This window comes from Arachis hypogaea, chromosome 13 (genome assembly GCF_003086295.3).
Source record: "Arachis hypogaea cultivar Tifrunner chromosome 13, arahy.Tifrunner.gnm2.J5K5, whole genome shotgun sequence".
Lineage (NCBI taxonomy): Eukaryota > Viridiplantae > Streptophyta > Magnoliopsida > Fabales > Fabaceae > Arachis > Arachis hypogaea.
The window spans coordinates 17,723,642-17,737,873 of NC_092048.1; the positions used below are offsets into that span (position 1 = coordinate 17,723,642).

Consider the following 14,232-nt stretch of genomic DNA (forward strand, 5'->3'; position numbering starts at 1 on the left):
TTAATTATAATTTTTTATTTGTTTCAGAGTTCAAGAAGTTTAGAATCAAGACATCAAGATTCATATGATCCCCAAGTTGAGATCGAGTTACGAGATAGTGGATTCTATCACATATCTCAAATTGGAAAACTTGTTTTGCACAATGCACTTATAAATGCCTTAATCGAGCGACAACGTTGAGAGACTCATACGTTTCATCTTCCACACGGTGAATGCACGATAACCTTAGAGGATGTTGCAATGATATTTGGACTCTCGATAGATGGTATACCAGTGTCAGGATTTACGGATAGCAACACTAATGGCCTCAAAAATGAATTCATGACACAATTTGGTATTGTACCTACTGCCGCTGATCATAAAGGAAGTGGTGTCAAGCTTGCATGGCTCCGCACCCTAAAGCGGCGCATGCAGTTGGACACCGCACTTGGTAGACAAATGTACGTCAAGATACACTTGTTATTGTTGTTTGGCACAAATTTATTTTGCGACAAGTCAGGAATGACAATCCACTGGAAGTTCTTGCCTTTGCTCCGAAATGTTTCTGACATTAGAGGCTTTAGCTGGGGATCCACTTGCCTAGCACATTTGTATAGGGCATTATGTCGGGAATCACGTTACGATTGCAAGGAGGTGGATGGCCTATTGGCACTGCTTTGTATATGGGCTTGGGAACGGTTACCGTTCCTAGCACCTGTACGATCGCATCCTAGTTTTCCGCTTGCGTGCAGGTAAAATTATTTCATATGTTAACATATTATCGCTTATGTATTGTTTAATTATATTATATAACATATATTGGTTTTGAGCATTAGAGATTTATTTTATTTCAGCTGGATGTTTTGGCGCTCGCAGTTTCACGGATACTAAAAGTGGACCATTTCTCACATCATGCGTTTACTAGATGCTACGGATGGGGTTAGTTGTTTTGTTGTATTTAACAATGTTGTTATTAATATTGGCATTATATTTGTGTTTGTATTTATGCAGTCGTTCTGGAATATTTTTGCAGTTTGTGTGGAATCCGTACAGTCCTGATCATATAGAAAATATTGTAGTTCCAAATGACATTTTGCAGCATCGATTGATGTGGAGTGCAGTTGTACCACTAATATCGTTTGAATGCATTGAGTGGCATGCATCCGATCAGGTGATGAGGTAATTCGGTCTGGTGCAGGAAGTTTCTGGAGAAGCTACTCGTCTTGCAGAATCTCACAATGTGGTTCTCACTGGACCAAAGAACAAAGATTGGACAGTTGAACATTCTGGATACATTATGAGATGGACAAACCGTTTGAGTTTCGTTCTGGTTGGTGATTCTGCACTACACTATCAAGCATCTGATCGGTACATGCAATGGAATATAGAAGCATATGGGGCTCACCTACTTACCTGCATTGACAAATTCAGAAAATTCTGGTGCATTCATAGCGTCTAGATCCAAAGCATGCATAAAAGAAGGCTCTCTAAATAGATGTTGGCTCGTTAGTGCATTTGTCACATCTGCAACGTCAGGCTCAACTATGATATCATCTTCATCGACATCTTCAGCTGGACCAACAATATGATAAGTGCCCTCGAATTCCTCTTCACTTTCAGTGTTATAAACCGTCCAGTCGATGTTAGGTTCGGGTAAATTAACCTCAACTAATTCTTCAAACTCAACATATAACTCGATAACTGACACTTGTGCCCATGTTTGTTGGTAGATCGAAAACATCCCTTGCATACTTGCATCGTCAACCACATACATTATTTGAAATTGAATAAAACCACCAAATACTAATACAGGCAGTCTATAAAAAATATTTGTGACTCTCTTTAATATTTGATTATCAACACATTGACAAAGTATACTATTAAATTCCTCATATGTTATTCCAAAAGGAATAACAAGATCATATGGATTTTCACATACAAAACTCACACCTTTAGATGTTTGTGGAAAGATTTGACCATTGTAATATATTTTCAAACTAACACTTTCCTCCATTTTCCCTCTCTTACTCTCTCAACGAAATAAACCACATTCACATTCAACAAATTCGTTCTTCTTTTTATAATACTCGAAGTATTTTTTTTAATCTAAAAAATACAGTACACCCCCTGCGTAATGTCATTTCGCTCCCTGCGTTCTGGCAATACGCTGTTTTTGTATTGTCAATGTGCCCCCTTATATTATGTTTTTAATATTAAACTAATACAATATGCCTCTCTTATATTGTGTGTTTAATATTAAACTAATACAATCCTTACCTTGTATTGCTTTTAAAAATTTTTAGAAAAACAATACGCCCCTTGTATTGTCTTTTTTATTTTCAAAAAAATATTTCGATAAAGCAATTCGCTCTCTGCGAATTGTTAGCCCCAGAAACAAACAAAACACCACCAGAAAGCATTACACCAAATCCTAACTAATATTCAAAAAAATGAGCCTAAAACTTGACCTGACTTCAAAATAGTAATAATATAATAAATTATTAATCAACTATTTACATAAAATGAGATTCTTTTAAGTATATTTTACATTACAGTGTATTGTAACGTTAGAGAGATAAGTATCTTATTTAATTTAATATTTAAAACGTTATGAATATAATATATATAATTATATATTTACTATATTTAGTATTATTAAGTTACTCTAATAATAATAATTAAAACATACAAAATAAAGTAAATAATAATTAAAACATATAAAATTAAATAATTTTAGCTTCTATGTTTTTTTAAATCGAAATCTATAAATATGATATAATATGATATGATAGGATAGCCATGTCCGTTTTTGCTGACTTAGAAAATAAAAATATCATCATCTAGTATCCTCCGATACGTTGCATTGCATTATGGACACATTTGTCATCTTTCTATTTTATGCTTTGGAGATTGCTGATCTTCCACCGCATCAATGTTGTGACACCATGGACCATTTCTGGAATTTGTCTTCTTTATCATATCAAGATATATATTAAGATGTCAGTTTCTTCACTCTATATTTTCACGGAAAAGTGTTTTAATTCATAATTTTATATACTATTTTTACTTTCATATCATGTTTATTTTTATGATATTTAATAACTTATTATTACATCAATGAAGCTATTAGATAATAATAATAATAATAATAATAATAATAATAATAATAATAATAATAATAATAATAATAATAATAATAATAAGAGTTATGTTAAGTAACTAATAATTTTTTTGAACAACATAAACAATTATCAATAAAATAAAAATATATTATACCTGTAAATTATTTACCTAAATTTTAATATTAGAATAACCATCAACATATTTAGTGAAATAAACTTCGAATATATTTATTGTTCACATTATTTAATATTTTCATTATCTACCTATATTTTTTCTAATAATAATAATAATAAATTAATAATATGACAAATTTATTGAAAAATGTGTCTATGGTACTATACTTATTTACTTTGATACTTTATTTAAGAAAATTTAAAAGAAAATTATAATTATAAAAAATTTAAATGCTGATAAATGTAATAACAAAAAATATAAACTAGTCTAATATTTAGTAAAGATCGAGTTAATTTAATAAAATTATTCATTAAACTATTAAAATGAGTAACTCGTTTGATTATTTTCTCGAATATTTTGGATACTTTTGCCAAAGTAATACAATTTTTTTCATAAATATCAATTTAGTCTTATCTTTTATGGCTAGAATTATTAATATTCAATTTTCTATTAGAAATAATGATTTAGTCAACATTGAAGTATTGTCTTCTAAAAAAAGAATATTTAGATTAATTAGTGCAGAGAATAATTTAGATCAATTAGTAACCAACAACAAAAATTATTTCAACCTATGTAACAAAAGTATAGTGAGAAATTTTTTTTAAAAAGATTTGAGCATAAAAATTAAGGGATTAACTAATATGTATACATGATAAATTTGTTATTAGTAAAAAATTTTTATTGAAAATATAAATTTTTTTCTATTTTTTAATGTATTTGTTTTATTATTATTAAATAAAAATATTTTTAAATTTTTTTATTAATAATAAATTTATTATGTATCCTAAGACACATGACTAAATCTAAAAATTAAAAATCGTTTTATTTTAATTCTTTAATGAACATTCATAGAATGCTGTTAAATTTTATAACATTTATTTTTTATAATAAATTTTAAATATTTAAAATTTATTTAATTTTTATATTTTTAAATTAAATATTAATTTTTAATTCCAATCACCTAAACATTTTCAATAAAAAAAAGAGTGTGACATCTCACATCTGAAAAAAGGAAACGATAATGGCAATGGTCAGCATCAATAATAGGGCATCCCATTTAGCTAGCCAGCAAGTGAACAAAAAACAAGGCACGCAGCCCTAGTTTTTAGTTACTACTTTCTTTCTTCTGCTCTCCACACGCCCCATCACTCATTCAATTATTTCATCACTCTCTCTTCTCTCCATTTCGTTCTCTTCTTCTCTCCATTTCTCTCCAATTGCATAACACGCCACTGCGCCATCGCCTCTTATCCCAACCAATCAAAGCACACCCACTCTCTGTCTGTCTCATCCCGTTTTGTTTTTTTCTTATGAATGCGTGATCCGTCACTATGTATAAATCCACCTCTTCCCTTCTCAGGGCTACAAGGTCCAAACTCTCTTCTTCTTCTAAAACGTTCGCTTATTCTCATTCTCGCACCTCTCCTTCGGTAACCGCCAACGCTGCGTCTTCTTCACGCGCTTTTACCTCCTCCGCCGCGCGTGCTTTCACCCGCTGGAGCCACCGCCTCGACTTCAGTTCTCCGATCAGCCTCCGCGCTCACGCCAGAGCCCTCGCTCCTCTTCTCCAACGTTTCCAACGCAGCTTGGCTTCCATGGGTACTCACTCCCACAATTTCGGAGTGTTTGTTTGCTTTCTCGAATTCTTGCCTTTTTTATTTGAAGTATTATTATCTTTCATTTAATTTGTGCTCAGATTCGCTTTTTCGCTCTTGTTTTCATTTAACTTCAGTTATCACTAAGCCGCTTTAGACTCTGTCACTCGCATTTCCTTCCATTTTTTCAACTTTTTAAAAACAATAAGTTAGAAAACTTATAAAATAAAGAATAAGGCGATATCTTTATGAAAACTGAAAACTATTTCAGAATCCAAACTTGTCCTAAACTGTGCATTTTCATTTCCATTTCTTATATTCTGTTTCTCGTTCTTTTTATTTTTATTTTTTTTAGTGAGGATTTGAATATTTCATTTGTGCTTGAATGGATCGAGGAATTTTTGCCTTATAATTAATGTGTATTACAACTGTAGTCTCAAAGTTTCTGATAACTGGTGCTGAGTTCTTTCTGTTCTAATTGGACGTTTCAGCCAGTGAAAATCCATTCAAGGGAAACCTGACAAGTCTCCCCAAGCCTGGAGGTGGCGAGTTTGGAAAATTCTATAGCCTTCCTTCTCTCAATGATCCAAGAGTTGGTAAATTTTGCTTGTTTTGATTTCTTTCTTGTTTTAAGCCATGTTTGTAGCTGAATTTTGGTTTAAAGATTGTTTTGATATTGGTGATCGGTGATTTCCTTACTGTTACCCCTTCTTCAGAATTGTGCATTTGTCTTCTGGTTTAGTCACTTGCTAAGATGTTCACTATTATTTGTGATCACAGACAAGTTGCCGTATTCTATCAGAATTCTCCTTGAATCTGCCATTCGTAATTGTGACAATTTCCAAGTCAAGAAAGAGGATGTTGAGAAGATTATTGACTGGGAAAACACTTCCCCAAAGCAAGTTGAAATTCCTTTCAAGCCTGCGCGGGTCCTCTTGCAGGTACCTTGTTAACTTTTGGAATGTGGATTGTGTGAAATGGTTATAGTAGGGGATGGGTTATATAAGTGGTAACTAATAAGTGATTTGTTTTATACTTTTTGCCTAGGATTTTACTGGAGTCCCGGCTGTTGTTGACCTAGCTTGCATGCGTGATGCAATGAACAAGCTTGGCAGTGATTCTAATAAGATTAATCCTCTGGTATGGTGTCTTGTACATGTGCTTTGGCTTTCTATGAAGTTATTCATTATATTCACCAAAGTGATTACGTAACTTTAACTATACATATGGAATTTTAAGTCTTTTTGTAGCTCAGGATTACTTCTCTGATATATCATCCTTTTTTTTGTGGCACAACAAAAGAGCAAAAAAAAAAAAAAAAAGAATTGAATCTCATGTATTACTATACTAAAATGTAGCTTTACTACTATAATTTTGTCTTATATCTTGGTGAGACCATTTTTGGCTTCTATATGAGGTACTTTGCTAAAAAAATTCTGAAATTGGTATTCAATTAATATATAGTCCTGGAAAGCTACTCTTGATATATATATCTTTTGTTTTTTGTTTTTGCTTTTGTACAGGGGACCTCTTATTCCCCACCTATCAGCTTAAATTTTTGGGATAAATGGTTTTATGACACAGTATTAGAGCTTATATGACCAAAAGGTCAAGAATTCAATCCTTGTTATTCCCCTCCCCAACAAAAAGAAAGCGGGTCTTGTGTGAGGGGGCGAGTCAGATATATAACTATTTACATGCCTCTTTTTATCAGTTTTAGCTTTTGAGATAAGTGGTCTTTTGACAATATATAGGCCTGGCTTACTATTTTAGGATTTGAGGAGTTATGAATAGGTCAGAACTGCTCAGTTTGACTACTTTGTTATTGAAGTTATCTGATAGATTGCTTTAATGATAAGAATTGTTTGGTTATTATTTATTTATTTAACAAAGTTGAGAAAGAATAATTAATTCAAGTAAAATCTGATTGTCATGTGGGATTACCTTTAAACTAGTTTTGACTTAAAACCATTGTAGTAAAATTTGTTGTTCGAAGTTTTTGGTAACGACCGATTACAAAATCTGAGAGCTAACTCCATCATACATGGTTATTGGTTTTTAAGAGTTTGAATGACATCATCTTTGACATATTTCCTTATATGTTGTGTTTGTTATAAAATGATATCTGTGAATAATTGTTGGCAGGTTCCAGTTGATCTAGTCATTGATCATTCAGTTCAAGTTGATGTTGCAAGGTCAGAAAATGCAGTGCAGGCCAATATGGAGCTTGAATTCCAGAGAAACAAGGAGAGATTTGCTTTTCTAAAATGGGGGTCAACTGCATTCCGTAACATGCTCGTTGTTCCTCCTGGTTCTGGTATAGTACATCAGGTAAGTTTGGGAGCAAACATGTAAAATGACTTTGTAGAAATCAAATGTTTCTTTTTCTTCTTAATGCTGGGCTGGGTCAACTTAGTGATGTGTGGCTATAATCCAGGTCAATCTTGAATATCTTGGACGGGTTGTTTTCAACAATGAAGGCATACTCTATCCTGACAGTGTGGTTGGGACTGATTCACATACAACTATGATAGATGGGCTTGGTGTTGCTGGATGGGGTGTTGGAGGTATTGAAGCTGAAGCAGCAATGCTTGGCCAGGTACATTGTCTTCTGATCTTCATTTATTAACGTGTAAAGTAATGACTGTTTCCATCAGAAGTATCAATTTATCACGACATAGTGCATGTTATCGCATATTGAGCTCTTTAGAATTACTTCTTTATATGCTTTATCTTGAAATAAGGGGGAGTGTTGTTTAGCTACAGTGTGATTATTCTAATGCATCTTATGTGATACTAACAGCCGATGAGTATGGTGTTGCCTGGTGTTGTTGGCTTCAAGTTGTCTGGAAAACTGCGCAATGGTGTTACAGCAACTGACTTGGTTCTAACTGTGACACAAATGCTTAGAAAGCATGGTGTTGTTGGAAAATTTGTTGAATTTTATGGTAATCAAGTTTTCTTACAGCCTTCTGTACAGTGTTATTTCTTCTGCTTTTGTTGAACTTATGTTTAATTATCCCTTCTAATGAATAGTTTTCCTGGTTTTGTTCTCTAGGTGATGGTATGGGTGAATTATCACTAGCAGATAGGGCCACTATTGCTAATATGTCTCCTGAATATGGTGCTACCATGGGTTTCTTCCCTGTGGATCATGTTACACTACAATATCTCAAGTTAACTGGTCGAAGTGATGAGACTGTGAGTAGTTTAATTAACTAGAATTTTATCCCCCCAACACACACACACAAAAACAAAAAAAAAAAAAAAAGAAGAGAGATTTAATTTAACTAGTTAGCTGCTGTCAAATGCTCCCAGAAGTATTTGACCTGGATTTTATCTGAATATAGGTGGCCATGATAGAGTCTTATCTCAGGGCAAACAACATGTTCGTTGACTATAATGAGGTACTGTTCATAGAATGTCCTATGCAATCCTCATTTTGAACAGAATGAAGTGCATCATTAAGGTACAAAATGCTAATGTATTTTCCATAAATGCAGCCACAACAAGACAGAGTTTATTCCTCGTATCTTGAATTAAACCTTTCAGATGTTGAACCATGTATCTCCGGACCAAAGAGGTAATATCGTCTGCATTTTTGCATGTTGCCTGTTAACTTTGTTATAATTTTTTTAATAATCAACTTTTCCCAGACCTCATGATCGGGTGCCTTTGAAAGACATGAAAGCTGACTGGAAGTCTTGTCTTGATAACAAAGTTGGGTTTAAGGTTGGTAATACTGCAGTGTTCTAAAACATTTTCTCATTTATTGGTCTTGTATGCCGAAATTGTGTTTCATAGTTAATATCTCTTACTTGTTAATTTTATGCAAACCTTCTATTTTCCATACACGTTTTTGTGATAAAATGCTATTTTTGTTCAGTATAGCATCCGTTTTACTGGTTGTTTGCTATACTAAACTAACAAAAGTATACTTTGAGTAAATTGGTTTAACCTGAACCATTTCCTCCCACCCACCCCCTTCCCATTTGTAATGTTTATCAAATCAAATCATTTTGTATTGGCAATAGGCTTGGCCCTCATCATTGTTTGGAGGTAACCTAACAATATATTTAATTCTGGTTGTCTGAAATTTTAGACTTCAATTTGCTGATTCAGTTCAATTTACAGAACTCTTTGGAGTATTTCAAGGTCAATTCCTATAGTTGAGTTACTGTATTTTGCCCGTTTCATCGGCTTTCTCCATAGCCAAAATTACTATGTTCCAATAGCGGTATAATTAGTCTTCATCGACTAATTTCCGTGTTCTGTTCCCTTCACCTATTCATCAAAATTATCAAACAGTTGGTCGCCACTCTAACCAGCATGATCACTAAGCTATCAGTGACGACTACATTCTTTGGCCATTAAGAAAATCAAGATTCTTCGCCATTCTTACTTTATCACTCATTTTCCCATTTATGTAAAAGACTGTCCTTTGGATCTCAATGGTGGAAACAATGTGAAAACATCTTTTTGGTTTTATATGTGTGATTTCTTAAGAGTTAATTCATCAGAGTGCTTGCAACTTGCAAGTGAACTGGAGGGGATCTCACTTGGCTTGTTATCCATGTTTTGTTGAAGCTAAGTCATCTGTGTTTCATTGACTGTTGCTTTATGAGAACCCCAGAAGAAAATATAAGTTGCTGCATTTTCGGAATGCTGCTTTATGAGAAACTCAGACGAGAATATATTGATATAATTGGCTGCATTTTCTGAATTTTATATTTAAATACAGGGATTTGCTATACCGAAAGAAGCACAAGGAAAAGTTGCAAAGTTTAATTTCCATGGGCAGCCAGCAGAGCTCAGGCATGGCAGTGTTGTGATTGCTGCAATCACAAGCTGTACTAATACATCAAACCCAAGTGTTATGCTAGGAGCTGGTCTTGTTGCGAAAAAGGCCCATGAGCTTGGTCTGAAGGTTAGTTAGGCACTAATATATGAATATTAAAAACTGTTAAAAATGCTACTTCTTTTCTTCATAGCATGAAGCATTTGCATCCTTTTCTTCATTCTCTTATTTGCCTCATAGTTACTAACTACTAACTGTTTTTCTCCATTTGCCAGGTCAAGCCTTGGGTTAAAACTAGTCTTGCTCCAGGCTCAGGAGTTGTTACAAAATACCTTCTCCAGAGGTATTTTTTGCTTCTATTTAGAACACTAAGTGATGCATATTATAATGTAATAACTTCTACTCTGCACACTTTACAAATATGCATTTTGAATTTGTATTTGTATTTGTTTCTACTTCTCTGGCAGTGGACTGCAGAAACCTCTAAACGAACAAGGTTTTCATATAGTTGGATTTGGCTGTACTACATGTATTGGCAATTCAGGGGACCTGGATGAATCTGTTGCATCTGCCATCTCAGAAAATGGTTAATATTTCTTAATCAAATATTATTTCTTTGCCAAAGCTTATTTTTATGCAATTCTCACTTTTCTTGCATTGCTTGTCCTTGTTTATAATTTAGATATCATCGCTATCCATATTCTGCTTTATATTTATGTTACATACTTTTTGTTGTCTGATGTAGACATTGTAGCAGCAGCTGTGTTGTCTGGGAACCGTAATTTTGAGGGCCGTGTGCATCCCTTGACTAGGGCTAACTACCTTGCCTCACCTCCTTTGGTTGTTGCTTATGCTCTTGCTGGCACGGTATGTATGTTAATATCATATTTTGAATATGTATAAACATTTGTTCATTCTTCTTTTATATTGTTTTTTCATTTTCATATTTGAGTTGTATCTTGATATTTATATCATTAGCACCTACTAAATCTTCCGAAGGAAATATAACTTACAAATGTTAAAACTCAGAGGCTAATCACAAGCAATATCTATTTGCTTATAGGTTCATAGTCTAAATGGTTGCAAGAAATATAATTCAGCAGTGTTATACTATGTTTAATGTATTTGAATTTGAGTACAAATGCATTGCGAAATTCGTTTCTTTTCTTCTTGATTCTGTCCTACAGAAGATTGCTTTAATCCCAATGTTCTGGATACTTATAATCAACAGTGTGGTTATAGATTCGTATATGCAACATTAACTATGTGATTGTGCATATGAAACATACACTTTTTTGCCATGTTTTGGTGTAATTAAAAAAGTATTTGATTATGGGCTGGCTTCAGGCTTTGGAACTTACTTTTGTATAAGATGTCATAGGCAGATACTATTGGGTCACCTGATCTATGTAGCTAACCTAATTTAGTGGGACAAGTTTTGATTGTTCTGCAGAGAATGCCATGTAACAAACTAAATTATTGTGGATGCTACTTCCTATTTAATATAAGTTTCATTTAGATTATTCCTTCATTGGTAGGATTTTCATTTTATTTGTTTTTGGTAAACGATCATTGAGGTTTTATTTTAAACATCATGATGATCTGGCATGTTTCTAGACCTTAATCAAATACCTTTCAATCAAATTTCCAGGTAGACATTGACTTTGAGAAAGAGCCAATTGGAAAAGGCAAGGACGGCAAGGATGTGTACTTGAGGGATATCTGGCCATCTACTGAAGAAATTGCTCAGGTAAATTATGTCTAATTTGCATGTTGTCTGAACCATAGTCCTTGTGTGTGGCAAAATTAACTTTGGAGGACTTTATTCCTAGGCCGTGCAATCTAGTGTGTTGCCTGACATGTTCCGAAGTACATATGAGTCCATTACCAAGGGCAATCCTATGTGGAATCAACTACAAGTTTCTACCGACAAACTTTACTCATGGGACCCCAGCTCAACATATATTCATGAACCTCCATACTTCAAGAACATGACCATGGAATCTCCGGGAGCTCATGGTGTCAAAGAGGCCTATTGCTTGCTGAATTTTGGGGACAGTATAACCACTGATCACATTTCTCCAGCTGGAAGCATTCACAAGGAAAGTCCTGCTGCTAAATACCTTATGGAGCGTGGGGTGGACCGCAAGGACTTCAACTCTTATGGAAGTCGCCGAGGGAATGATGAGATAATGGCAAGGGGAACTTTTGCCAACATTCGTCTTGTTAACAAGCTCTTGAATGGGGAAGTTGGCCCCAAGACAGTTCACATTCCTACCGGGGAAAAGCTATATGTGTTTGATGCGGCAATGGTGAGTTATGGTCTAGTCCAGTATGACTTGTGTCTTTCAGCAATAAATAAGCAAATATTGATTAGGCCTGTTAGGTTTCTAATCTCTGGATTTATTCTTTTATGTCAGAGATACAGAAATGCCGGGCAAGACACCATTGTGCTGGCTGGAGCTGAATATGGTAGTGGAAGTTCTAGGGATTGGGCAGCCAAGGGTCCAATGCTATTGGTGAGCTCCTTGTAATAAGTTTACATCTTCTGGCTTCTTACTGAACTGTATTTTGTACATGGATTCTTAACATTTAGAATTCAGTATTTCCTGATGACACTTGCATTTTGATAGGGTGTCAAAGCTGTGATAGCTAAAAGTTTTGAGAGAATTCATCGCAGCAATTTGGTAGGGATGGGTATTATTCCTCTTTGCTTCAAATCCGGTCAGGATGCGGAAACTTTGGGATTGACTGGTCATGAACGGTATACAATTGACCTTCCAAGTAAAATTAGCGAGATTAGGCCTGGCCAAGATGTCACTGTTACAACCGATAATGGAAAATCATTCACCTGCACAGTACGCTTTGACACCGAGGTAATTGATGCCTTTCTTTGATTTATGGATATTTTTAGTAGTTGCAAATTTTACTTTATAAGCTATAAGACGGAAGATGTATGAGAGTATATGTTCTCAGATAGCGCCTGGATAGTTTAAAAAGGAAAAAAATAAAGCTAAATATTGCAAACGTTCAGGATGTTGCTATGAAAGAGTGGGCATGATAGATAAAGATAAGATTAGGAGGAAAAAATGCTTGAGAGAAAATTGTGGTAGTGCCTATGCTAAAGATAAATAGTAAAGACGTGTCGGGGATGTCATAGTTGGGGATAAAGGGAGATCTTAAGCAAAATTTTCATAGGCGAAAATATTAGAGATAATTTGAAAGGTCTTGGTGAGGATGAGCCACTAATATGCTTCATACTTGCTTCAGTACCTTCTTCCTTTGCTTAGTGCATTTCATTTGTCTTATTTTCAGGTGGAACTAGCTTACTTCGACAATGGAGGCATTCTTCCATACGTGATAAGGAATCTCATCAAGCAGTGAAGTCATTGTTAATGTAAAATTCCAGAGCCGGTTGCTGTTGCACGCTTTTCATGTTGTAAAACGTGTGATAATAAGTTTCCAATAAATTGGAACAAAATCCCTCTTAAGGGATGTAATTTTTGACTCCTTTCTCAAGTGTTTATTAGTTAGTTACTCGGCCTGTAAACGGTTTCTGTATTGAGTTCAACGTCCTAATTTTTGTGCCATAACCCTGTCCATTGAAAAAGAATGGGGGATAATTGTATTCATTAAAGCAAAATGAATAGAGATTTGAATTTTTTTGCTAATAATTCTTGAAGATATCTACTTTTGATTGGATTATTGTAATTATAAGGCATTCCTTCCATTTCAATAACCTCTTTTAAAATTGATCAAGAACTCCACCGGAAAAATGAAATTGATCAACGAAAGTATAATATTCATAAGTTTGTATACATGGAAGCAAAATGAATAGTGAGATTGAATCAGTTGGGTAAAGTTTGCAACGGGTGCACATGTGCCCGCTCAAGGTTTTGAAGGTTGTACAACCTAGGGATGTTAATGGGGCAGGGCGGGGGCGGGGAATGCCTCCCTACTCCTCATCCCGACCCTCAGATTTGCTTCCCATCCCTGTCCTCATTCCCTGCCGTGGAGGAATATTGCTCTCCATCTCCATTCTCCACGGGGATCCCATTTCCCATCTATATAATAGTTCTAACTAATTATTAATTTCCATATGAATAGAGCTGCAAGTATCTATCTTATACAAAAACTGCAAGATTTTATACAAAAAAATCTAAATGACACGATGGTGACTTCTTTCGAAATGACGCAATGGGGAGACGCAACGACGAGTCAAAGGACAAAGCAGTAGACGAGGTGGGAAACGCGGCAAATAGAAATTACGACGCGGTAAGGGTGATGGCACGGTGAAATGTGACGATGCGGTGAGAAGGGTGGCGAGGGGGTGGCTGCAGAGAGGTTGTATTGGATGGAGTATGGACAACGTTAGGGATCTCTGAATTAAAGAAGGGTTATGCAAATAAAGATTAGGAGTTTTGGCGCCAAAAATTTGATGGGTTGAAAACGGATTCCAACACCTAAACTCACCGGCAAGTGTATCGGGTCGCATCAAGTAGTAATTACTCACAAAAGTGAGGTCGATCCCACATGGATTGATGGAATGAGCAATTTTAGTTA

At 34.7% G+C, this 14,232-nt stretch overlaps 2 protein-coding genes across 2 annotated transcripts; both read left to right on the top strand.

Annotated features, from left to right (window-relative positions):
* The first annotated feature begins 240 nt into the window (after nt 1–240).
* LOC112732832 (serine/threonine-protein phosphatase 7 long form homolog) lies at nt 241–1,162 on the top strand. The gene is made up of 2 exons (XM_025781639.1): nt 241–731; nt 991–1,162. Exons 1-2 carry the CDS (start codon nt 241–243, stop codon nt 1,160–1,162), a joined length of 663 nt encoding a protein of 220 aa, XP_025637424.1.
* A 3,118-nt stretch (nt 1,163–4,280) lies between these two features.
* Nucleotides 4,281–13,343, top strand: LOC112737529 (aconitate hydratase, cytoplasmic). Its single transcript, XM_025787469.3, has 20 exons — nt 4,281–4,875; nt 5,363–5,467; nt 5,652–5,812; nt 5,919–6,011; nt 7,017–7,202; nt 7,309–7,470; nt 7,675–7,819; nt 7,930–8,072; nt 8,222–8,278; nt 8,375–8,454; nt 8,528–8,603; nt 9,613–9,798; nt 9,945–10,012; nt 10,137–10,255; nt 10,415–10,536; nt 11,321–11,419; nt 11,502–11,981; nt 12,090–12,188; nt 12,303–12,545; nt 12,985–13,343. Exons 1-20 carry the CDS (start codon nt 4,608–4,610, stop codon nt 13,051–13,053), a joined length of 2,961 nt encoding a protein of 986 aa, XP_025643254.1. The 5' UTR covers nt 4,281–4,607; the 3' UTR covers nt 13,054–13,343.
* The last annotated feature ends 889 nt before the right edge of the window (nt 13,344–14,232 follow it).

Excerpts from the sequence above, each read along its gene's own strand:
- LOC112732832 (XM_025781639.1), top strand. The coding sequence starts at position 241 with ATGATATTTGGACTCTCGATAGATGGTATACCAGTGTCAGGATTTACG. Across the intron at positions 732-990 it reads AGTTTTCCGCTTGCGTGCAG|TCGTTCTGGAATATTTTTGC; the intron begins GTAAAATTATTT and ends GTATTTATGCAG.
- LOC112737529 (XM_025787469.3), top strand. The coding sequence starts at position 4,608 with ATGTATAAATCCACCTCTTCCCTTCTCAGGGCTACAAGGTCCAAACTC. Across the intron at positions 4,876-5,362 it reads ACGCAGCTTGGCTTCCATGG|CCAGTGAAAATCCATTCAAG; the intron begins GTACTCACTCCC and ends TGGACGTTTCAG. Across the intron at positions 8,073-8,221 it reads CTGGTCGAAGTGATGAGACT|GTGGCCATGATAGAGTCTTA; the intron begins GTGAGTAGTTTA and ends ATCTGAATATAG.